The sequence below is a fragment of the Geotrypetes seraphini genome, chromosome 6 (genome assembly GCF_902459505.1).
Source record: "Geotrypetes seraphini chromosome 6, aGeoSer1.1, whole genome shotgun sequence".
Taxonomy (NCBI): domain Eukaryota; kingdom Metazoa; phylum Chordata; class Amphibia; order Gymnophiona; family Dermophiidae; genus Geotrypetes; species Geotrypetes seraphini.
This window is the reverse complement of record NC_047089.1, coordinates 16,634,577-16,661,203: the sequence shown is the minus strand read 5'-3', so window position 1 is coordinate 16,661,203 and position 26,627 is coordinate 16,634,577. Positions and strand designations below refer to the sequence as shown.

General features: G+C 44.6%; 1 protein-coding gene across 2 annotated transcripts in view; it reads left to right on the top strand.

The window, feature by feature from the left end:
- Positions 1 to 26,627, top strand: part of GAB2 (GRB2 associated binding protein 2) — a 193,818-nt gene that overhangs the window by 150,337 nt on the left and 16,854 nt on the right. For both annotated transcript variants that reach the window (XM_033950610.1, XM_033950611.1), the window contains exons 3-6: positions 19,037 to 19,280; positions 20,204 to 20,784; positions 24,628 to 24,719; positions 26,018 to 26,306. In XM_033950610.1, the coding sequence (XP_033806501.1) occupies positions 19,037 to 19,280; positions 20,204 to 20,784; positions 24,628 to 24,719; positions 26,018 to 26,306 (1,206 nt within the window). The remainder of the gene's footprint in view (positions 1 to 19,036; positions 19,281 to 20,203; positions 20,785 to 24,627; positions 24,720 to 26,017; positions 26,307 to 26,627) is intronic.

Here is a 26,627-nt window from a genome sequence, read left to right as displayed (position 1 = left end):
AAAAATATTACGAGGATCATGTTATATCTGTGAAACTCCTCTAATGTTGAGCCACACACAAAGCCAACATATACAGAAAAAAAAAAAGCAGCTATTTAGACACACAAGCAGAGGGTTTGGAAAGAATTCCATGAGCCATGCTGTGCATGCTTTCTCTGCTTGTGTTCTGCATGGTATATTGGGGATCACAATAAATAATGCATAGCTCCCAACATTACATTACATTGTACTTGTTAACCGCGTAATCATAAGATCAACGCGGTTTACTAAAGATAACCAACATTAAACATAATACATAGCATAGAATGAGTTAGTTACGGTAGTCAAATGCTTAGAAAAAAGATGTCTTCAATTGTATTCTAAACTGTGTGTAAGAATGAGCTGTGAGCAGTAATGTTCGAAATTCTTTATCGTGACGAGCTGCATGAGACGCTAGTGTATGAAGGCCAAATGGCCCACCCAGTCTGCCCATCCGCAGTAACCATTATCTCTTCCTCTCTCCAGGAGATCCCACTGCCTCTCCCACTCTTTCTTGAATTCAGACACAGCCTCTGTCTCCACCACCTCTTCCGGGAGACTGTTCCACGCATCTACCACCCTTTCCGTAAAAAAAAGTATTTCCTCAGATGTGGGTGGGCTTCAAAAACAGAGCCTATCGCCTCTTAACTTCATCCTATGCCCTCTCATTCTGGAGGTTCCTTTGAAATGAAAGACACTGGCCTCGTGCACATTTACGCCACATAGGTATTTAAAAAGTCTCTCTAGAACAATAATAATAATATGTTCCCGGTTTGAAAGATTACATTTTTTGAAAAGTAGTGGAGTTTTTTGCCCATGATACAGATTAAGAATGGCTGAAAAACTCATTGGGTTGCCATCTGCATATAAGATTAAGTTGAGGCTTTTTCTCCACTTTAATGAAATGTTTTTTTTCAGTGAGCATTTCCACTTTTTTGTGATTGATTTAAAAGTGTCTATCATATCTCCCCTCTCTCGCTTTTCCTCCAAAGTATACATATTGAGATCTTGAAGTCTGTCCCTGTACGCCTTATTACGAAGACCACACACCATTTTAGTAGCCTTCCTCTGGACCGACTCCATCCTTTTTATATCTTTTCGAAGGTGCGGCCTACAGAATTGTACACAATATTCTGAGTGAGGTCTCACCAGAGTCTTATACAGGGGCATCAATACCTCCTTTTTCCTACTGGCCATACCTCTCCCTATGCACCCTAGCATCCTTCTAGCTTTCGCTGTCACCTTTTCAACTTGCACATAAGTCCTTCACCCCCTAAACTTTACTGTTCCCTTGGGTTTTTGCAGCCCAAATGCATGACCTTGCGTTTCTTATCATTAAATTTTAGATGCCAAATATCAGACCATTCTTCAAGCTTCTCCAGGTCTTTCTTCACGTTATTCACACCATCCAGCGTGTCTGCTCTATTGCAAATTTCGGTATCATCTGCAAAGAGGCAAATCTTACCCGACAAACCCTTCAGCAATATCGTTTATAAAAATGTTAAAAAGAATAGGCCCAAGAACAGAACCTTGAGGCACACCGCTGGTAACCTCCCTTTCCTCAGAGCGATCTCCATTGATCACTACCCTCTGTCGTCTTCCACTCAACCAGTGGAATTTGTCTTTAGATTTTTTTTTTTCTCCTAACTTTTTTTCTCCTAACTTTTTTTTTCTCCTAACTCCTAAAAAAAAATAAAAAAATTGATGAACATTTTGAAAAACACGAACTTCTGATAACCAGCCAACATGGTTTCTGCAGGGGGAGATCGTGTCTGACCAACTTATTGCACTTCTTCGAGGGAATTAACAAACAGATGGACAAAAGAGACCCCATAGACATCATATACCTAGATTTCCAGAAAGCCTTTGACAAGGTGCCTCATGAACGTCTACTCCGGAAACTGAAGAACCATGGGGTGGACGGAGACGTGCATAGATGGATCAGAAACTGGTTAGCGGGTAGGAAACAGAGGGTAGGGGTGAAGGGACACTACTCAGACTGGAGGAAGGTCACGAGTGGTGTTCCGCAGGGCTCAGTGCTCGGGCCGCTGCTATTTAATATATTCATAAATGATCTAGAAACAGGAACAAAGAGTGAGATAATAAAATTTGCGGACGACACCAAGCTATTTAGTGGACCTCGGACAAAGGAGGACTGTGAAAAATTGCAAAGGGACTTGGACAAATTGGGAGAATGGGCAGAGAGATGGCAGATGAAGTTCAATGTTGAGAAATGTAAAGTATTGCATGTGGGAATCAGAAACCCGAGGCACAGCTATACGATGGGAGGGATGTTATTGAATGAGAGTACCCAAGAAAGGGACTTGGGGGTAATGGTGGACATGACAATGAAGCCGACGGCACAGTGCGCAGCGGCCGCCAAGAGAGCGAATAAAATGCTGGGGATAATCAAGAAGGGTATTACAACAAGAACGAAAGAAGTTATCCTGCCGCTGTACCGGGCAATGGTGCGTCCGCATCTTGAGTACTGCGTCCAGTATTGGTCACCATACCTTAAGAAGGATATGGTGTTACTCGAGAGAGTTCAGAGGAGAGCGACACGACTGATTAAGGGGATGGAAAGCCTTTCATACGCTGAGAGATTGGAGAAACTGGGTCTCTTTTCCCTGGAGAAGAGAAGACTTAGAGGGGATATGATAGAGACTTACAAGATCATGAAAGGCATAGAGAGAGTAGAGAGGGACAGATTCTTCAAACTTTCAGAACATAAAAAAACAAGAGGGCATTCGGAAAAGTTGAAAGGGGACAGATTCAAAACGAATGCTAGGAAGTTCTTCTTTACCCAACGTGTGGTGGACACCTGGAATGCGCTTCCAGAGGGCGTAATAGGGCAGAGTACGGTACTGGGGTTAATAAAGGATTGGACAATTTCCTGCTGGAAAAGGGGATAGAGGGGTATAGATAAAAGATTACTGCACAGGTCCTGGACCTGATGGGCCACCGCGTGAGCAGACTGCTGGGCGCGATGGACCTCAGGTCTGACCCAGCGGAGGCATTTCTTATGTTCTTATGTTCTATAACTTTTGAATGGTTTGTGTGGCTGTGGGATCTGTTGTTGAATTTAACAGATACGGACACAGAGAAGCAGCTTCTTTCCATGCCATGAAAATAGCTTTCACGTCTGGCCCTCAGATTGCAATACGCTGCCACGTTCTCAGAGTTCAGCTGTAGGCTGGATAATTAACTTTGCACCAGTATTTAATAGTTCCAAGTCTTAAAAGCCCTGATACAATGTGAAAAATATAAGCTTATTATCCACCCTTGTGTTTATCAGTCTGTCTTAAATTAGTGTGAGAACTTTGTTGGCCCTTGCGTATGTTTTTGAAGCCCACCCACAGAGATTTACTCTGTTTGAGCCAAACAATAAAGAATTGTAACAGTTATCCAAACCTATGTCAGTATGGATTAAGAAGAAGGAGCAGGCATATGCCTGTAACATCTTGCACACTTTCTACCATTCATGTGCACTTTCAGCTCAGTCAGAATCAGCCTCCTACTGGAGCTATGGTGCTATAGCAGTTTAATAATCATAAGAGTTTATATACCGCAGGACCGTGAAGTTCTATGCGGTTTACAATGGTTAAAAACATGCTACAGATTGAGTAAAACTAACAAAGTAAAAGCTAGTGATTTACAGCTCTAGAGATCAGTTATTGCGGAATAAGATTGTTCAAATCAGCTACCTAAGTACTTCAGGAACAGATATGGTTTTAGGTGTCTCCTAAATTCCCCATAAGCATTAAAATAACATAATTTAAATAAATTAAGAACATAACAATAGCTTTACTATGTCAGACCAATGGTCCATCAAGCCCAGTAGCCCATTCTCACGATGGCCAACCCAGGGATTGGGGGACTTGTATACTGCCTTTTTGTTCCTTTGGCATTTCAAAGCTGACATTCAATGCGGTGGGCACTGGAGGATTAAGTGACTTGCTCAGGGTCACAAGGAGCAGCAGTGGGATTTGATCTCACAACCTCTGGGTGCAGAGGCAGCAGCTCTGCCAGTGAGCCACATCTTAAGTCAGTCCCAGTAGGGCAATTCTTATGTTCTTAAATATAGGACAATCAAGCCATTGTGACAACACTGCTGAGGTTGTCTCTTAGGCATAGGTGGAATGAGGCATTATGACATCACAATATGAGTTCTAGAATGTTGCTACTCTGAGTTTCTGCCAGATACTTGGGACCTGGGTTGGCCACTGTTGGAAACAGGATACTGGGCTTGATGAAAAGGAATGGGGACTTTTATACCGCCTTTTGGTGGCTTTGGCATTTCAAAGCTGACATTCAAAGTGGTGGGCACTGAAAGAAAGCATGACTTGTCCAGGGTCACAAGGAGCAGCACCGGGATTTGATCTCACAATCTCTGGGTGCAGAGGCAGCAGCTCTGCCAGTGAGCCACTCCTTCAGTCTGTCCCAGTAGGGCAATTCTTATGTGAGCTGAGTATAGGACAATCAAACCATTGTGACATCACTGCTGAGGTTGGCTCTTAGGCATTGATGGAATGAGGCATTATGACATCACAATCTCAGCTCTGGAATGTTGCTAGTCTTGAGTTTCCGCCAGATACTTGGGACCTGGGTTGGCCACAGGATACTGGGCTTGATGAAAGGGAATGGGGTCTTGTATACTGCCTTTTTGTTCCTTTGGCATTTCAAAGCTGACATTCAATGCGGTGGGCACTGGAGGATTAAGTGACTTGCTCAGGGTCACAAGGAACAGCAGTGGGATTTGATCTCACAACCTCTGGGTGCAGAGGCAGCAGCTCTGCCAGTGAGCCACATCTTCAGTCTGTCCCAGTAGAGCAATTCTTATGTTCTTAAATATAGGACAATCAAGCCATTGTGACAACACTGCTGAGGTTGTCTCTTAGGCATTGGTGGAATGAGGCATTATGACATCACAATATGAGTTCTAGAATGTTGCTACTCTGAGTTTCTGCCAGATACTTGGGACCTGGGTTGACCACTGTTGGAAACAGGATACTGGGCTTGATGAAAAGGAATGGGGGCTTTTATACCGCCTTTTGGTGGCTTTGGCATTTCAAAGCTGACATTCAAAGTGGTGGGCACTGAAAGAAAGCATGACTTGTCCAGGGTCACAAGGAGCAGCACCGGGATTTGATCTCACAATCTCTGGGTGCAGAGTATGGCAATTCTTATGTGAGCTGAGTATAGGACAATCAAGCCATTGTGACATCACTGCTGAGGTTGGCTCTTAGGCACTGATGGAATGAGACATTATGACATCAAAATCTCAGCTCTGGAATGTTGCTACTCTTGAGTTTCTGCCAGATACTTGGGACCTGGGTTGGCCACAGGATACTGGACTTGATGAAAGGGAATGGGGACTTGTATACGTTGGCATTTCAAAGCTGACATTCAATGCGGTGGGCACTGGAGGATTAAGTGACTTGCCCAGGGTCACAAGGAGCAGCAGTGGGATTTGATCTCACAACCTCTGGGTGCAGAGGCAGCAGCTCTACCAGTGAGCCACATCTTCAGTCTGTCCCAGTATGGCAGGGGTGTCCAATGTCGGTCCTCGAGGGCCGCAATCCAGTCGGGTTTTCAGGATTTCCCCAATGAATATACTTTGAAAGCAGTGCATGCACACAGATCTCTTGCATATTCATTGGGGAAATCCTGAAAACCCGACTGGATTGCGGCCCTCGAGGACTGACATTGGACACCCCTGCAGTATGGCAATTCTTATGTTCTTAAGTATGGGACAGTCAAACCTTTGTGACATCACTGCTGAGGCTGGCTCTTAGGCATTGGTGGAATGAGGCATTATGACATCACAATCTCAGCTCTGGAATGTTGCTACTCTTGAGTTTCTGCCAGATACTTGGGAACTGGGTTGGCCACTGTTGGAAACAGGATACTGGGCTTGATGAAAGGGAATGGGGACTTGTATACTTTGGCATTTCAAAGCTGACATTCAAAGCGGTGGGCACTGGAGGATTAAGTGACTTACCCAGGGTCACAAAGAGCAGTCTCACAACCTCTAGGTGCAGAGCCAGTGAGCCACAGCCCTCTGAAAGGGACTTCTGGACTCTCTTGAGCGTGCCTTATTACTTCATTCCCTGGCTCTAAAGAACAGAGCTGGAGAGTATCCCTTGAGTAGCACGCCATTAACATGAAGTGGGCTCCGTGATGACCTGTATTGCTGAAGTGATGACACGAGCAATGACTTCATCCCACTGCAATGACTGTTTTCCCTTTTGCTTTCTTAGGCTGCTATTGGAATTCAAGTGGACAGTGCAGTTTTTTATGTAACTGTTAAAAGCAGTCGCTTTCCCATATCGCATAATGGCCTCCGGCCGAGGGAGAATAAAATATGGGGGCGAAATCCCTGGATAGTTGCATATTGAGGCATGTAGCCCTCTCTGATTCAATTGGAAGCTCAAAGGATCAGATGCAACCTTGGAGGATTTGCATAAAATGTAATTATTTAAAATGTTTAAAAAAAAAAAAAAAGCACAAGTCTGTAACCTTCTCTTGGTATTTTTATCAGTTCATATTATACCAGTGGAAAAAGTCTTAAGGGAACCGCAAAAAAGGTTAAGAGAGCAGAAGGCTAACTAAATTGAAACAACCGTTCATGTATTTGTTTGGATTCTCTCTCCGGCCTCCTGTCTTTGCTTTCCACTTTGTCCTTCAAAAAAATTGATTTTTGTTCAAACAAGAGAAACATAACATGCTCTTAGGTTGCAGTGATCTGATTTGGCTCTTCTTACTCTCCGCCCTCCCCTCTCCTCATCACTGGTGTGACTTTCCTGTTTTTCCATGTTCTTCTGGGGGTATCACGTTGGATAAAGTTTCATATTTCCACCTCTTTCTATTTGTGGGACGGCTTTTAGAGCATGAGAGAGGGAGCTTGTTCAGGGAAGGGTTAACAGTCTGTTTTGTAGATCAAAAGCTTTCATGACACTATAGAGCTTTGAAACCAAATAAATAAATTTACATGTATATTATAAGAACATAAGAAATGCCTTCGCCGGATCAGACCGAAGTCCATCTTGTCCGGCGATCCGCGCACGCAGCGGCCCATTTAAGTACACCTTTTGGGAGACCCGGATTTCCCGTATCCCTCAATATGGTTTTCAAGAAGATGTGCATCCAACTTACGCTTGAAACCCAGAACAGAAGTCTCCGCCACCACCTCCTCCGGGAGAGCGTTCCAAGCGCCAACCACCCGCTGTGAGAAACAGAACTTCCTGACGTTTGTCCTGAACCTGCTGCCACTCAGCTTCAGGCTGTGGCCCCGTGTACGTGTGACTTCCGAAAATGTTAACAATGCTTCTTCCTGATCTATTTGATCAAATCCTTTTAATATTTTAAAAGTCTCTATCAAATCCCCTCGCAGTCTTCTCTTCTCTAGGGTGAACAGACCCAGTTTTCTGAGACGTTCCTCGTAGCTCAAATTCTCCATACCTTTGACTAGTTTCGTGGCTCGTCTCTGCACCCTCTCCAGCAGAGTTATATCCTTCTTAAGGTATGGAGACCAGTGTTGGACACAGTATTCCAAGTGAGGTCTGACCATTGCTCTGTAAAGTGGCATTATGACCTCTTCCGATCTACTCGTGATCCCCTTCTTAATCATGCCCAACATCCTATTTGCTTTCTTCGCCACCGCCGCGCATTGAGCTGAAGGCTTTAGGGTTCTGTCTATCAGTACCCCCAAATCCCTTTCTTGTTCGCATTTGGCTAATGTCACCCCCAACATCTTATACTCGTGTTCTTTGTTTTTCTTTCCTAGATGCATCACCTTGCATTTGTCTATGTTAAAACTCATCTGCCACTTTTTCGCCCAAGTTTCCAGCTGGTTTAGATCCTTCTGGAGCAGCTTGATCCTGTGGTTGATTTTGCACTGATCTGATAAAGCATAGCTCTCATTTTAATCACAAATGTGTTGAGTTGGTCGAATACAAAGATACCACCTTTGACTTATGTCCTTTATTCCTATGTGTTCATAAAAGAGAAAGTAAGAACTCATACGCTGAAGGTAATTTTCCATACATATATCGGCAATTTACCCACAGAAATAGTCCTTTATAAGATCATCCGCCCTATTTCCAGGTGAAAGTACATACTGGCTGGTTTCAGAAAAGGTTGAGGTAGAGAATGACGTGGTGACAGAATTCATCACTGTTCCTGTCACCGTGGGAAACCATCCCATGTCATTCTTTAGTGTCTATCTCAACCTCAGTCCTTCTACACCAGCTTTCTTCAATGCAAGACTTGGGGGGTCAGTGGCTGGGCCCGTTCATACTCTGATTCTTACGTGAGCCAAGTATAGGATATTGAAGCCATTGTGACATCACTGCTGAGGTTGGCTCTTAGGCATTGGTGGAATGTCTCAGCTCTGGAATGTTGCTACTGTTGGGGTTTCTGCCAGGTACTTGTGACCTGAATTGATCACTGTTGGAAACAGGGTACTGGGCTTGATGGACCTTTGGTCTGACCCAGTAGAGCAACTCTTATGTTCTACTGTGAGCCAAGTAAATGACAAACAAGCAATTGTGACATCACTGATGATGTTGGCTCTTAGGCATTGGTGGAATGAGGCATTATGACATCACAGTCTCAGCTCTGGAATGTTGCTACTCTTTGGGTTTCTGGCAGGTACTTGTGACCTGAATTGGCCTCCAGTATAGCAACGCTTATGGTCTTATGTTCTAACCATCCGGTGTTATTCTTTTTTGTCATTTTTTATTTATATAATTATACAATCTTATTTTACAAGAATTAATTCTTGTTACATTGAATACAGGGAAGAAAAATTTTTAACACAATAATACTTTTACAACAAACATCATACTGATAAACCCCTTCTTAGACCACAATAAACAGGGGATGACCAAAACTAAAATTAGAGAGAAATTAGAGGAATAAAGCAAAGAAGAAAGGCATAATGTATCTAGCGCCCAATACTATTATTATCCCTTGATCTTTAATCCTTAATGATCTGCTTAACATCTAGAAATTCCTTCAGATGGTTAGGAGAGAAAAAAACATATTTAACACCCAAGTACCTAACCATGCATTTGCAGGGATACACCAATAAAAATGTTGCTCCAATATTTATAGTCTGTTGTCGCATTGCAAGAAATTCTTTCCTTCGTTCTTGTGTGGTTTTAGCTACGTCAGGATATATCCATATTTTCCGACCCCCAAATAATTTTTGGGAATTTTTGAAAAACAATTTCATAATCATATTCACATCCTGTTCAAAAACAAATGATACTAGTAATGTTGCTCTGTCCATTTCAGATGTTATCGTTTGTTCCAGTAAAGCCGTCACATTTGCAAAATCTATCACATTTGTCTCTCCTTCTCTTACTTTCCCAATCTCATTTCCATTTACCTTTCCTTTTCCATCAGGCATCTTTTTATTTGGTAGGTAATAAATTTTATTAATTGGAGGAATACAGTTTGAAGAAATTTCCAAATTCTCAATGAAGTATCTTTTCAACAAATCAATAGGTAACATTCCTGAAGTTTGAGGAAAATTTAGAAAGCGGAGGTTCAAACGCCTATTAAAATTTTCAAATTGTTCTAATTTCTTATGAATGGTAGACGGTGTTATTCTTTAGTGTCTATCTCAACCTCAGTCCTTCTACACTAGCATTCTTCAAAGCAAGGCTTGAGGGTCAGTGGCTGGGCCCATTGATTCTTCCCTCTCTCCTTAAAGAATGATATGAGGATGGTTTCCTACAGTTATCCGCGGGGATAGGAATGATGATGAATTCTGTCACCATGTTATGCTCTAGAACTAGAGACATTATTGCTAATATTAAATGGATTTACTTCTTCAAGAGTAAAGAATATTTTGTAGATTTTGATTCAAGTCTACAAAATCCTGAGTGGAGTAGAACGGGTACAAATGGATCGTTTTTTTTTTCATTCTGTCAAAAATTACAAAGACTAGGATACACTCGATTAAGTTACAGGGAAATTTTTTTTTCACTCAGAGAATAGTTAAGCTCTGGAACGCATTGCCAGAGGTTGTGGCAAGAGCAGAGAGCGCAGCTGGTTTTTAAGAAAGGTTTGGACAATTTCCTGGAAGAAAGACAGAGGGGAAGCCACTGCTTGCTCTGGATCGGTAGCATGGAATGTTGCTACTCCTTGGGTTTTGGGGAGGTACTAGTGATCTGGATTGGCCACCGTGAGAACGGGTTACTGGGCTTGATGGACCATTGGTCTGACCCAGTAAGGCTATTCTTATGTTCTTTTGTTCTTAATATCATAAGCCTCTATATTTTTGCTTTGTTGATTATAGCAAAGCTTTTGACTGTATGGATCACGATAAACTATGGAGAACTCTAGTGCAAATGGGAATACCCAAAACATATAATTCAGCTGATAAAGAACCTCTATGAAAATCAAGCTACTGAACGGACCCCTCCCCTAGCTTAATCAGATATGGCCGTGTCACCTGACATTCTTCAAATAGACAACCTCATGCTTTCTTGTCTTTGAGGGGTAGTAAGAACATAAGAACATAAGAAGTTGCCTCCGCTGAGGCAGACCAGAGGTCCATCTCGCCCAGCGGTCCGCTCCCGCGGCGGCCCATCAGGCCCACTGCCTGAACAGTGGTCTCTGACTAATTTTATAAATTACCTCTAATCCTATCCCTATAATCTTACCTCTACTCTTATCTGTACCCCTCAATCCCTTGGTCCTCCAGGTACCTGTCCAGACCTTCTTTGAAGCCCTGTAGCGTGCTTCTGCTTATCACATCCTCCGGTAGCGCGTTCCATGTATCCACCACCCTCTGGGTGAAAAAGAACTTCCTGGCGTTTGTTCTAAACCTGTCCCCTTTCAATTTCTCCGAGTGCCCCCTTGTACTTGTGGTTCCCCATAATTTGAAAAATCTGTCCCTGTCCACTTTTTCTATGTCCTTCATGATCTTGAAGGTTTCTATCATGTCTCCTCTAAGTCGTCGCTTTTCCAGCGAGAAAAGCCCCAGCTTTTTCAGTCTGTCAGTATATGAGAGGTCCCCCATACCCTTTATTAGCTTAGTTGCTCTTCTCTGGACTCTCTCAAGTACCGCCATGTCTTTCTTGAGGTACGGCGACCACAGTTAAGCTGAAAGAACAATGGAGGTTCACATGAGTGCTATGTGTCAACTCTATGGATGCTATGGGTACTTGAGCACCCCCAGTATTGAGCAAACTCTATTTATTACTCTTAGGGAGCATTTTCTTGTGTTATCACCCTCAATCATTTTGAAAGTTTGGCACTTATGTCTACACCTTCTTATTTCTAAGGCCTCCCTCTCTCTTTCTCTGCACATGGTAATCTTTTTCTTCATGGAGGTGAACACTCGTTATGGTTTTCACTGCACAATATGGCCCAGTTCAGCCAAAGGCAGTAGCTTCGTGCCGTAACAGAACCTCTTTCCCTGCCAGAATGTTCATTTGCTGGCTGTCAGCTCTGGCAGGAGGTTATTTTTCTCTCGTGCCCTTAAAGTGCTCTGTCTATCCATTCCAGACCCTAAAAATAGCCCATGCCTCAGCTGCTATTAGAGCTCATTTCACAACCCTAATGGAATAAGTCCATCTCGATCCACCAGTAGCACCATTAGTGCTTTCAGTGGCCGGGTCACCGTGGGATGTGTGACAGGAATTCATTTGAAAAATCAATGCAAGATGTGAGTGGAGAGGCTTCCCCAGGGGAGGGGGGGAGGGGAGTGTGGTGTCTGCCCCTAAGCTTTTATTGCGGTCTAACGAAAGAAGCTTTGTTTTATTAGGAACTGCACGGTTATTCAAGCCCTCTCCTGTCGCCTCAGGTAACTTTTGTGATTTAAATAGCTACAAATAAGAAAAGGGCAGAATTCCGAGGCCTGTCATGTTCCTAGCGGCACAAAAGCTTGAGCGTTTCTGTGCCTTCAGTGACAGAAGAGTGCAGGCCTTAGCGACTGTGTGCAAGGTCAGGTGGATCCTGGCAACGAAACAATTTCACCGAGGCTGATGAGTCAACAGGATCGAGAATGGCCTGTACGGGGAGATCAGCAGGTGTGTCGTGCGCCGGCCACGCAAGATGCTGTTTTGGCATTGCAATGTCGCTTAGCAACCTGTGCTTGTCGAGCAATTTATAAATATTTTAATATCTAAAAATCCATATGTAATGATAAAACAGCGGAAGTTTTGTGCAATGCACAGTTGTGATTCTAAACCTTTTTTTTTTTTATCACTGCATTTTATGGGCATGCTGTTCAAAGTTAATTTGCCATTTAAGCTAGTCTTGTTTAAGACACCCGCGGTTGCTCATTTTTCAGGTCGGATATTCCTTAATCACGCTAAAAGACATTGGGGCAAATTCTATAAGAAGCGCCCAAAAATTAGGCACCGAAATAGGCACCGTTCAGCGCGATTCAAGTAAAATTGGGCGCTGCTTAGTGAATCACGCTGAGTGGCACCCAATTTGGAGGCGCCCAAGAAATAGGCCGGCTCTAGGCACAACTAAACGTTAGGCGGCCATGCGAGCACTTAAGCACGCGTAAGAGCAGCGATTCTGAAACAAGGCGCCTAACACTAAGCCACGCCCATGCCCAACATGCATAGCGCCTTATTTTTTTGGAAAGCCGCCTAAATTTTTAGAGGTGCCTTGTTACGGAATCGCTCTTTCTTGACGGGCACCTAAGTTTCAATTATTGCTGATTAAAAGGCTTAATTGAGCTTGTTAATCAATTTAGATAGGCGCCTGCCTAGTTGGGCGCCTCCAAAATTAGAGCCTAACGTTAGGCGCCAGTTACAGAATTTGGGCCATTAAGAGCCAGATTCTGCAAACGGCGTCGTATTCGGTAGCCATTTACAAAAGCGGCGGCTGTCGTGCGTCAGCCACGCTACGGCGTCGTTTTCAGAATCACAGCTCATGTTAAAGGTAGGCGACAGTAAGGTGTCAGGTCAAAAGCGCGCCAGGACAAAGGCGCGAGCAGACAATTGAGCGCAGCGCGGAGGCGCGCGCTGAAGAAAATTACTGTTTTTAGGGCTCCGACGGGGGGGCGTGGGGGGTACCCCCCCACTTTACTTAATACAGATCGCGCCGCATTGTGGGGGCGTTGTGGGGGGGTTGTAACCCCCCACATTTTACTGAAAACTTAACTTTTTCCCTGTTTTTAGGGAAAAAGTTAAGTTTACAGTAAAATGTGGGGGGTTACAACCCCCCCAAACCCTCCACAACGCCGGCGCAATTTGTATTAAGTAAACTGGGGGGTGCTCCCCAACAAAACCCCCCATCGGAGCCCCTAAAAACAGTAATTTTCTTCGGCGCGCGCCTCCGTCTTGCGCTCAGTTGTCGGCGCGCGCCTTTGTCTTCCGCGTTGTTGTCTATGAACCGACAGTAATGTAGGCCAGGGTTTTAAAGGCCTACGTTACCGGCACCTACTTTTGACAGAGAATCAGGCCTAACGGCGCCTAAAGTCATTTCAGGCCATAACCAAGCCCACTTTGACCTTAGGCGCCACTAGGCACCTCTGTAGACATGATTAAGACACCCTTTTTGTAGGCGTCTGTGAGCACCTACATTTTTTTAGCAAGATTTTAATTGGCAGCTAGGCAGCGGTAGGGCTGATTACGACACCGTTTGCAGAATCTGCCTCTTGAGGGAACGATATTCAGCTAACGACAGTGGGCATTTTGTTTCCCGCTGCCAATGTTAAATCTGGAAATTCAATGCTAGGCTACGTCCAGGCACCAGCAATGAATTTCTAAGCCCCTCTTCTACGAAACCGCGCTAGAGATTTTTTTAGCGCAGAGAGCCGCGCTGAACGGCCCCCGCGCTGCTCCCGACACTCATAGGAACTCAATGAGCGTCGGGAGCGGCGCAGGCCATTCAGCGCAGCTCTCTGCGCTAAAAAACGCTAGCGCGGTTTCGTAGAAGAGGGGGTGAGTTTCTGGAGCGGGCTAATATGTAGCCTGTTAAGCGCAATATTCAGCATAAAGATAAGACTGACTTTTAAGTGGTCCTTATTATTTGATTAATCTGGCCAGTAAAGTGTTGAATATCAGCACTGGACCAGACAAGTGCCAATGTTGCCCCTTAAATGCCCTCAAAATAGCTGTTTTGTGGTTCAGTGCTAACCAGTTATTTTCAATGGCCCTGAACAGGGTAAAGGGGTTAGAACTTGTATACTACTTTTTTTTCTGTGTGGTTTACACAATCAAAGCAGTTTACGTATTTTGTACTGAGGCAATGAAGTGTTCAGTGACTTGCCCAGGGTCACAGGGAGCTGCAGTGGGACTTGAGCTCACAATCTCAGAGTACTGAGGTAACTGCTCCAGTCACTCCTCCTCTCCCAGTGCTCTATGTTGCTAACTTTCCCCCTTAATGTGAAGAGTTTCAGTTTCTGGTAACCAGAGTTGAGACTGTGATGTCATAATGCCTTATTCCACCAATAAGAGTCAACCTCATCAGTGATGTCACAATAGCTTGATTGGAAAGGGTAAAGGACTTGATATACTGCTTTTTCTGTGTGGTTACAATCAAAGCAGTTTGCGTATTTTAGACAGGTTCTTATTTTGTACCTGGGGCAATTAAGTGTCAAGTGACTTGCCCAGAGTCACAGGAAGCTGTAGTGGGAATTGATCTCATGACCTCAGGGTACGGAGGCAGTTGCTCTAACCACTGGGCCACTCCTAGTGATCTGTGTTGCTAACTTCCCCTCTTAGTGTGAAGAGTTTCAGTCTCTGGTGACCAGAACTGAGATTGTGATGTCATCATGCCTCATTCTACCAATGAGGATCAACCTCATCAGTGATGTCACAACAGCTTGATTGTAAAAGGACTTGATTTACTGCTTTTTCTGTGTTGTTACAATCAAAGCAGTTTTATTTTAGACAGGTTCTTATTTTGTACTTGGGGCAATGAAGTGTCAAGTGACTTGCCCAGAGTCACAGGAAGCTGCAGTAGGAGTTGAACTCATATCCTCAAGGTGCTAAGGCAGCTGCTCCATCCATTAGGCCACTCCTTCACCAACCAAGTGCCATTTCTGACTGGTTAAATCACTTAGAATATCGACACCCCCCTCCCCTACGTGTTATGTGGTTCTGGTGTGTATATTTTAATAAAGGTCTCATTCTTGCCCTATTCCTGGCCCATTTATAATGTATACCTGCTCTAATATCCAGGAAGTATAACCTCCTGCATATCAGCACACACGAGAAGCCTGTTCTTTTTCCGAAAATTTCTTTACTGAATAAATGTAGCTAATTTACTCAGTTTGTTGATTTTTCAGAAGCTTGCTGGCCTGGGGCAAGAGACTTCAAATGTCTGAAGGCTCTAGCTGGAGATGAAGGTAGCGTTCTGAAGAGAACAGGGTTTACGGCAGAGGTGGGAGAATTGGTAGATACAGTGGATGGTCCAAAGAAGAGCAACCAAGATGATAAAGGAGATGGAACTAAATTGAACTAAAACTTAGTTATATAGACCGAGTCATCAACTAAGAGGAGCTCGACTCGGAACGCCTCTTATATGAGGAGAATAAAAAGGTTAGGGCTCTTCAGCTTTGAAAAGAGACGGCCGAAGGGAGAGATGATCGAAGTCTACAAAATCCTGAGTGGTGCAGAACGGGTACAAGTGGATTTTCCTACACATCTAGGATGCGGAAAGAGGAGAGATGCGGTACAGCTGCTGGGTGTTGCCCCTGCCACGATTGCACTCAGGGCATGCGATCCCTCCCCCTGTCTAGCCCTTACTATGCCACATCCACTTGCAATATGGTAGGAGCTTAAAAATTGCACACCCCCCCCCCCCCCCCATGAGAATGTAGCTAAGAAGCTAATACAGAAGAACCTCAATATTCCGGGGGTTAGGGGCAGAGCCAACTTGGATAATTTTTAGGGCCAGCTCTGACCACCCCCGCCTCCCTCCTGTGTCCCGGACCTCCCCCAGACCTTACCTGGTGGTCTAGCAGCAACGCGGGGCAGGATCGATCGTCCTACGCTCCTGCCCCGTGCAGAGCCGTCATCAAAATGGCTGCCGTGAGTTCCCGTGAAACTTTAATTTTCGAAAGCATCTTTAAAAAGAAAAGTTTTTTAAAAAACTTTTACGGTTTCTCCTCTGATATATCCGGGCAGTGAATTCCATAACTGTGGCACGGCTTCTGGAAAAATTTCTGCTCTTCTCATTCCGCTAACTTTTAGAGATGGTACAGAAAAGAGATTTTGTTCAGAGGACCACAGGGTTCTGGATAGAATGTATGGAATCAGTAGCCTGTCTAGGAAGGAAGGAAGATTAGCGGATCTTAAATGATAGTGGTGCAATTTTATAAGAGATAGTGTGCGTTTCTTAGAAGTGGTCATATTTTTCTGAGTTTGTTATGATTTTAATTGCAGTATTTTGAATAAGTTGGAGTCTCCTTATTTGTTTTTGAGTGATGCCTTTTAACAGGGAGTTATAGTAATCAAGTTTTGTATACGTATGTTGAGTGCCGGCAGTTCTAGAGTTGTAGGATAATACGGAATATATTTTTTTTAAAAAATAGATAAAATATAAAATTTTTATCTTTTAAGTTTCTGCATTTTCCGTTTGGTTTATGTTTTTGCTGTGACCAGAGTATCTAGGGCAGGTTGTTAAGTGCCATCGATTCGTGCTTGGGTCCTAGCAACTTGATGAATTCCGGATCTAAAAGGTACATTGAGGAATTTGTTCCTTACCGGGGTGGGGGAAGGGAGAGTGTTTTTCTCCTGCTTTTGGAGTAAGAGGATTTAACAAAAGGTTAGGTTTTAAAATCACTCGTGTCTCATAAGGAAATCACCAAGAAACCTAGCTAAGAAGCACACAGGCTAATGTGTTTATCAGCTGTGGTTTGAGAGATAGATATTCCATTTTCCTTAATTCGTTGTCTAGTAATGCTTTTAACTATTGGCTGTATGCTAAGGTCAATGTAAATGGTAGAGCCAGTGACCCTGGGGTTAGGATGAATGATTCTGGAAAACAGTCTATTAGGATATCAAAATCTTGCAGGCGAGCAGCTTACAGAAAATAATATTTTTGCTGTTCAGCCTCAAACCGTGGACTAGAGAGTTGCGCGGGGATAGAAATCCCACCCATCCCCGCCCGTCCCCGCCAGGATCCTCTCCAACCCCACCTGTCCCCACCAGGATCCTCTCCATCCCCACCCGTCCCCGCCAGGATCCTCTCCGTCCCCACCAGAATCTTCTCCGTTCCCACCCGTCCCTGTCAGGATCCTCTCCATCCCCGCCCGTCCCCACCAGGATCCTCTCCGTCCCCACCCCACCTCGGGGATGGAACTGGGCGGGCCTGGGGGCGGGTCTAAGTAAAAGGACCCCTAAGTGAATTAGAAATGCTGATTAAATTAAATGTATGTAAATGGGGTATTTAGACAAGGTAGATGTATTTTATTTCAAAAGGCTTGCATTATTGGTCACAAATGTATTTTGCAATATTGGTTACAGAAAGATCCTCCTAGTTTTTGGCATTGGAGAAACCAACTCCATTGTTTATTTTAAGTTAGGGATGTTTGTAAGTTTCCAAGACATACACTTTTCTTTTTAAAAATTTGGGACCCAAATATTCAAAATCTTTCCTCTAGAGCAGTATTTTTCAACCTCTTTACACCTATGGACCGGCAGAAATAAAAGAATTATTCTGTGGACCGGCATCGGTCCGTGGACCGGCGGTTGAAGAACACGGGGCTAAGTTGTGGGCCAGACCCCGCCCATCTCCACCCCAGACCCCACCCCCATAATAGTACTAATTGCACCTTGCATGTCCCGTGCCTCATCTGGAAGTCTTCCCTCTGATGTTGCAATGTCAGAGAGAAGGCTTCCGGTTCAGGCGCAGGATGCCCTTGGGAGCCACTGCCCATGGCTTTGTGCACTGAATCAGTTAGGAAGAGGGAGCTGGCTCGAAGATAATGCCGCATCGATCGCACCGTGGACCGGCAGTAGAAGAACACTGTTATGGGCCTGATGCACGTGCTGGCCCTGTGGACCGGCAAGAAATTTCTGTGGACCGGCACTGGTCCATGGACCGGTGGTTGAAGAACACTGCTCTAGAGCACGAAGTGTGATCATTAATAGTTTACACTGAAGCTTTGGAAACATTTATAAATATGTGCCATCTTCCATTCAAAGGGGGGGAGAATTGGGGGGTGCTGGGGTAGGATGAAATAGGTCATATTGAAGGAATAACTTTCATATTATTTTATAGTTTTATTAATTACTTCAATACAATGTGAATAGGAGGGGGGAAGGGTAGGGGGAAGGGAGGTGGGGGGCAGTAAGGGGGTCGATATATTTTGGAGGAATGATAGAAATATGTATGAAAATATTATAAATGTGAATCTTTTTGAAATGAAATCTATTTGTATTATATTATATTTAATTATTTCCTTCAATAAAATGTTATAAACCAAAATGAAATGTAAGAATTAAAATGGGTCTAGTTAAAAGAATGAAATAAGACTTGGCAGTATAATCGGCACACAGAGAGATACAGATGAGAAACATACTGAAAGTGGATATTTGTAAGAGTTTCTTAGGAATCAAACCCAATAGTTGGTTATAGAAGCTGCTTAGCTGCCTATGTGTCCACGAAGAGCAGAAGTCCAACCTTGCTTCTTCAGTGCAAGTTCTCCCTTGCTTCACGCTAGATTTTTATTCTGCTCTTGGTTCCTGTCTCGCATCTAATTCCTGCTCATCCTGTGATTCCTGTTCCACATCTAATTCCTACTTCTGCCTGTTTCTATCTTGCTCAACCCTGCCTTGGGCTTGGCCTAGTCCAGCCTTTCCCTCCACGCCTTTGGCCCAGGTTCAGACAATACTTTGACCAATATAATATGTCTATAGCTGGTTCCAAAAGGCAAGCTCCCACTATGGATAAAATATTACCAACTATTTGATGTCAAGCTGCCCTGTATATATCAAGATGGGAAATGAAATTGAGGTGCAAATGGACAACTCAGTCATTCATTGTTTATGTATGTTCTTCATTTTACCGTATCTTTTTTTTTTTCACACAGAACTTCTGAGGAACATTTCCTCTGTAGGTCACGGCCCTCGATCATCACCTGCGGAGCTAAGCGGTTCCATCCCCCACGTGCTCAGGGAACGCAAGACTTCAGCTCCATCCCACTCCAGCCAGCCAACGTTATTCACTTTCGATTCACCGTCCAACCACATCCACCAGCCCACCTTGTCTGCCAGTGCCCCACAAGACTATCTCTTCCTACATCAGTGCATGAGCAGAAAAACAGGAAGTATCAGGTAAGAGGCTGATTACATAAACTGTAATGCAAAAGTTGCTGAAAGAAGTATATGTTTTCTTTTTAATCCAAGCTAGGGTTACCAAACGTCAGGATTTCCCAGGACTGTCTGGGGGTCCAGACGGCTTTTCAAAACCCGGCACATTGATACTGTGATACGCAAAATATCATGTAATAAATGTATTACCATTTGCCGATATTTGCAGGCTGAAGGGCTGTCCCACTATACATGAGCAGATGTCCCCTAGCTGCCCACATGCCCTCTAGCATAAGCCTGTGTGTTAGGTGCCTTTCCCTCTGATGTCACTTCCTGCTCCCGCAACCCAGAAGTGATTTCAGAGGGAGCCAAGCCGGCATCAGCAGCAGGCCAGAGAAGTTGCTCACTCTGACGAAGCTTTTAAAGAAGTGCGGGGCAGGATAGGGAGGGGCTCTTTCTTTGACCAATGAGGCCCTGGGACTCCCGCTGCCTCTTCACTGCTGGTGCTCTGCGCTTATCTTTGCGGCGGAGCGAAGACCTATGCAGTTGTTTGCTCATAAAGACAGATGGACACACACGTACACATATGTATGTTATTTAAGAAAATTATACCTGCTGTACCCTTGGGTAAATCAATTTCATAAAGGCGGTTAATAAATCCCAATCAATCAATAAATAGAAGAAGGCTGAAATATGGTCTGGGATTGAAGGAGACATACAAAGCAATAGCCACAGAGCTAATATTTTTCCCTACAGAACAAAGTACCAAGGAAAATTTGCCAGAAGAATCTAGAATGCATGAGTCAATATGTCGGACAGAGCAGAAGAATTCTGTGAGTTTGGAGAGCACGAGGCAGGGAGGAGAAAAATGAGATCGTAGCAAGGATATAAGAGTAAAAATCAGAAATATTCATTCCTTTTTTTCCCCCCCTCTTTTTTCATTTTAGGAGCGCCAGTTTCTCACAAGCTACGAGGTCCTCGTTTTTCATGAAGAGCGACAGTGCTATGCAGAAACTTTCTCAAGGTTATGGGCACTGTGCGAACGGTGCTGGCGGTCAAGTCCATGGCTTCTACAGTTTGCCAAAGACAATCAGACACAACTCAGATCTCAGGGACAGCACCTACGACCTCCCGAGAAGTTTTGGCTCTGACACCCCCACCAAGTCAAGCCTTTCGGGTCTGGAATCCGACAGCGAGGAGGTTTACACCTTTAAAACGCCTAACAACGCGCTCTGTAAGGAACTTAGCGAGCTTTCCACTGGCTCTTACGACCTCCCGACCACCCCTCTCTCGGTTTACCAAATCCCAAGGACCTTCACGTTGGACAAGAACCACAATGCCTTGACCCTGGCGTCTAGTGATTCTTTCACTGCTCCTCCCCCGCGGCCCCCCAAGCCAGGACAACTGGAGCCAAAGTGGGGCAGCCCCCAGCAGCAGTCACACAATGGGGAAAGTATGGACACAGTCTCTTCTACCATTTCTCGCAGGAATACACTACCGGCAATGGAGAACAACACACTGCACAGAGGTAAGTACAGTAGGCTCTCAGTTAACCGGCACCCATGGGGATTGATAGATGCCGGATAAATGTAGTTTCTGGTTGCTTGAGAGTTACTATTAAAAACTAACCTAACTAATGCTATACCCCATGCTATTCCATACCATATACTGTTCTACTGGACATGTGGTAGGCAAAGCGTGGATGCACTCAGGTGTGGCGTGCCAAGTTTGCACTGAAATTGCCGCCAGAAATTTATTTTATTTTAATTTTTATTTAAATTATTACAGTATTTCTTTGATTTTTTTTTTTTCTGGTTGCTTGAGAGTTCTAGTTAATTGAGTTCCGTTTAACAGAGAGTCTACTGCATTACACTGAACCTAACCTCATAATTCGGTGTCAGGTCAAAAGCACGCCGGGACAAAGGCGCGCCCAGACAATTGAGCGCAGCGCGGAGGTGCGCGCCGCTCAAACTTACTGTTTTTAGGGCTCCGACGGGGGGAGCGGGGGGAACCTCCCCACTTTACTTAATAGACATTGTGCCGCGTTGTGGAGGGTTTGGGGGGTTGTAACCCCCCACATTTTACTGAAAACTTCACTTTTTCCCTGTTTTTAAGGAAAAAGTTAAGTTTACAGTAAAATGTGGAGGGTTACAACCCCCCAAACCCCCCATAACGCCGGCGCGATGTCTATTAAGTAAAGTGGGGGGGTTCCCCAACAAAACCCCCCGTCGGAGCCCCTAAAAACAGTAAGTTTGAGCGGCGCGCGCCTCCGCGCTGCGCTCAATTGTCTGGGCGCGCCTTTGTCTTTCGCGCCGTTGTCTATGAACCCATAATTCTGTGCTTTTATGTTGCGATATCAAAGGCTGCCTAAGTCCCTTGAGACACATTGGATTTTCAGAATATCCACAATGGATCGTGATGAGATCTATTTGCTTATATATTTATTTACAGTTTATGGTTGAATTCTATCATTGTGGGGATACTTAAGAAGAGAATTCATCATCTTTGTATTCCATAACCATTATGGACCATTGGAGCCAGTTGTGGGAACTGTTCTTTCCTGCCCAGGGTATTCCTAACCTGAATCAAACAATTCCCACATATATGAAACATAGAAACATAGAAAATGACGGCAGAAAAGGGCTATAGCCGACCAAGTCTGCCCATTGCAATTTGCCTCCCCCCAGAGTTCACTCCCTTAGAGATCCCACATGAGTATCCCATTTCCTCTTAAAATCAGTCACGCTGCTGGCCTCAATCACCTGAAGTGGGAGTCCATTCCAACGCTCCACCACTCTCTCGGTGAAAAAGTACTTCCTGGAGTCGCTATGAAATTTCCCTCCTCTGATTTTCAGCGGATGCCCTCTGGTTGTTGAGGGTCCCATGAGACAGAAGATATTATCTTCTGACTCGATACGTCCCGTGATGTATTTGTACGTTTCAATCATGTCTCCCCGTTCTCTTCTTTCTTCAAGTGAGTACAGCCACAATTTTTTTAGTCTTTCTTCGTACATGAGATCCTTTAGCCCCAGGACCATCCTGGTCGCCATTCGCTGAACTGACTCGATCCTCAGAAAGAGTGCACTATATTACTAATTCAAAGTGTATATTTTCTATACAGGAAGAGGCCTCAGTACTGGAGCCTACGCGCAGCCGTATTCACAGACTGGGCTTATCAGCGTAGTTGCTCTGCTCCTTTGCTCCAATCATCGGCCATGTTCCTTTAACTCTTTGATTTAAACAACTTATTTTAGCCTATTTTATTAAATACTAAATATTCTAAAAGCTCCTACTATCATTTTTTTGGCTTATTATACGTTTTACTTATTTGTATATATTTATGTATATTAATAACATGCTCTACAAATTATTTAGGTTCATCTGCACTATTTCATATGATTGAGACATAACTGAAAAGTTTCTAATAGTTAAAGAGTTAAAGGAACATGGCCGATGATTGGAGCAAAGGAGCAGAGCAACTACGTGATAAGCCCAGTCTGTGAATACGACTGCGCGTAGGCTCTTTCTGTATAGAAAATATACACTTTGAATTAGTAATATAGTGCACTCTTTCATATATGTGGGAATTGTTTGATTCATATTATTTTGTCTAATTATTTCCCATTAGGGAACTTTAGTGTAGTGTGTTAACTAGATTATTATTCCTAACCTGAGCCATGCGTAACTGAAAGGGTGCCTGAATGGGGGTGGCCACAGGTCCATGGCCCCCCCCCCAAAAAAAAAAATTTGGCGGTTGGCAGTCAGAAGAGATGGCTCTCCTGCATCCCCTGCCCACCTCCTCCCAGGCCACTCTCATTTTAAATTTTTGGGCAGCAGCCAGAAGTGAGCCCTGCTGTCATCGGCGTGCCCCAGAAGCCTTCACTCTGCAGAGTCCAGTTGCAACAGCTTCACCCGTTGCCGCTGACGGTTGCTTGAAGATTTAAAACGACAGCAAGCTGGGAAGGAGGTAGGTGGGGGGGAGCAAGGATACGGAGAGAGAGGTCTAGGGCGGAGCTTTTGGGCCCTACCCCCCAAACAAAAAGCGTTCCGCTGCCTATGCGTGACTGCACTTTATTTCAAATTTTGAACTATTTGGAAAGCAGTTACAAATATCTTAAAATAAACATTATTTAACCTAATTCTATGAATATAAATGCAACACTTTTATTTATATTAACCATATTTCACTGATCCTAGCTTTAGTCTTTCATGTTGGATGTGGCGTGATGCGCCTGATGTAGGCATAAGCTGAAACTTTTTCAACGTATGTCTTCAAAATTATTATCACCATACTGCTGCAATTTGCAATATTTTATGATTTTTTTTTTTGGGGGGGAGGGGAGGTTTAACAGTTTTGCATTTTATTTCTTTGTTTTTCTTTATTTTAAGACTTGTATCCCGCCTAAGCGGCTATGTTTTTGCGACAGGTTCTAAAGCCTAAAAATGCACTCATATGCAATGTAGCCAAAAGAGTTGCAAAAAGCTTTTACTGATGGCAAAATAGTGTCTGCGAACTGGAATGCAAAGTGGGCCTGGGGCGCCACCTTCTGGTGACGCTTTGGCAACAGCTCCAAACCAATGGCCAAGGAAAAGCACAGTTTGAAAGAGAGAGAGTGCTACCGTGTTTCCCCGAAAATAAGACCTACTTCGAAAATAAACCCTAGTCGCCGGCGGCGGCAGCAGCATTCCCCCCCCGTGATCCTTCCATCTCTCCCACCCATCTGAACCCCGACCGAAATACAGTACCTTATAACAAACCGCATCGTCGGCAGCACAGGCCCCATCACGGCTTTTGCTGATGACGTCATCAGCAATGCAGCAGAGAAACGCCCAGTCATGAGAAAGCCGCGATGGGGCCTGTGCTGCCGACGATGCGGTTTGTTATAAGGTACTGTATTTCGGTCTCGCAGTCGGGGTTCGGATGTGTGGGAAAGATGAAAGAGTCAGCAGGGGAGAGGGGGGTGCGCGGTGGGGGGATGGGAGGGATTTAAAAATACTCCACGGGGGGCATGGGAGGAAGGGAGGGATATAAGCTGCAAGGGTTCTGCTACACAATGGGAGGGAGGGATATAGGGTGCAAGGGTTCTGCTGCACAGAGGGATGGGATGGGGAGGGATAGAAAGATACTACACAAGGGGATGGGTGAGAGGGGGAGGAAAGATACTGCACATGTGGGGGAGAGAAAGGAATAGGAAGAATTGGAGTGGAGGAGAGGAAGGGACAGATGATTATTGTACATGAAAAAAATAAGACCTCCCCGAAAATAAGACCCAGTGCCTTTTTTGGGCCCAAAATTAATATAAGACAGTGTCTTATTTTCAGGGAAACACGGCAGCACTAACCACAGCACTAACTCATGACTGTTTTACAGCTTCGTCTTGTGAAACCTATGAGTACCATCAGCAAGGTGTTGAGAACAGTGGCCTATCGGAATCCGTGAACAATGGTTTCGTCTCCTGCTCGGTAAGTCAATTCTGCCCTTATTCCATTTACGGCAGGTAGTTCAATGTTTACCAAAATGTCAAAATATATAACAATTGATTTCTTAACTATTCAAACTTTAAATACGCCAGAACTGTTATACTTTAATTTAAAACAAATCACCTATTTAGGTGATAGGGTATATATATACAGTGGTACCTTGGATTATGAGCATAATCCGTTCCAGGAGCATGATCGTAATCCAAAATGCTCATTTATCAAAGCGAGTTTCCCCATAGAAAATAATGGAAACTCGCTTTGATACGTTCCCCCCCCACCCCCGATAACCGGCATCGCTCCCCCCCCGCTCACAAAGGCCCCCTCGCTCCAACCGGCACCCCCGCCCGAACAACTTAAACTTACCCCACCTCCCCCCCCCCCCCGTCTAGTGCAGGCACAGATTGTGTGCCTAGAAGATCTTCCGGCTTCCGCTTCTGCCTGCCTGCCTTGAGCATGCATCTGCGCACGCTCAAGGACTTCTAATTCTCCCTCTCGCCGAGAAATAAGCCCTAGTAGGCATCCCTCTAGCCGACCTTCCCATTAAAGGTACGGGGGGAGTCTCGGTGGGCTTTGGGGAAGTGGGGGGTTCAGGGGGGTGCCGGCAGGAGGGAGTGGGCATCCTTTCTGCCGGGGATATTGGTGGGGGGGGCTGGCAGGAGGGAATGGGCATCCCTTCTGCCGCAGACAGTGTGGGGGGCTCAGGGGTGGCGGCAAGAAGGAGTGGGCATCCCTCCTGCTGGCCGACTTGTGGTATGGTTTGGGGGTTCCCTTCCATGGCCACTCAGCTGATTGCGGCAGGGAGATTTCCTTGCCGTGATCAGTTTAGCAGCTGCGTCTATTTGAAATGTATTGCAGCACTAGGGAGACACCTTGGGCCACTTAAGCTCTTGCCTAAGGCCACTTCTGGGTGAAACCATGCCCACAGCCAGTCTTGGGTGAGTTTAAGCAGCCCTAGGTGCCTCCTTGCACCCACGGCAATGTAGGCAGCCTGCCTCGGGGGAGGGGGTTTAAACATGCATCCCAACTGGCTGGTTAGACAGTGGTAGGACCTACCACTGCCTACCGCTGCCTACAATCAGGACACCGTTTATAGAATATGGCCCTTTGTGTTTTTGTGCTGTTTTGAATTAATATATTATATTTGGATGAACCATGGCTGCCAGGAAAACAATCTATAAGCATTTTAATTTTATGACCAAGTGCAGTGTTTTGAAGAAACTGAATATTTTACAGCTGTAAGAGTGGCTAGAAAATAAGACGACTCTACTCTTTGCACACAGCAAACCGCTCCATCAGTGGCGCAGTCGGACGGCGCTGATTACGAAGACAATTATGTTCCAATGAACCCAGGCTCTTCATCCCCATTTAACACTGAGAAAATGTACGACAACACCCAAAACCACTATATCCCCATGAGTCCTGGGCCTCATCATTTTGACTTTCTGGGATTCTCCTCAGCCACCCTTCCAGCCCGAAAGGGAAGCACAGCCTCACTGTGTCACCGACCCACACGGGTGAGCGAAATCCAGCCGCCTCCAGTCAACCGCAACCTCAAGCCAGACAGGAAAAGTAAGACAAATCGTTTATACCCAAAAAAATACGATTCAGAAATCAACATGAGATGTGTGATATGTCATTTTGGGCACATTTGTGCACATGGCATGTATCTGAATGAAGGTCTCCGTCCAACATCTTGTGGTTTGTGGTCATGGGATTATTTGCCAGCTGGCTTTCAATCTCAGAGCCTCAGACGGAGAAGCAGTATTTGATTTAAAACTTTTTTTTTTTTTAACTGTAAATGTCTTTGTTGAAAATCCAAATCTAACAGATATTCCTTACCCCTCCTTTTAATAATAACTTTATAGCTTTATTTTTCTATACCGCCATAGT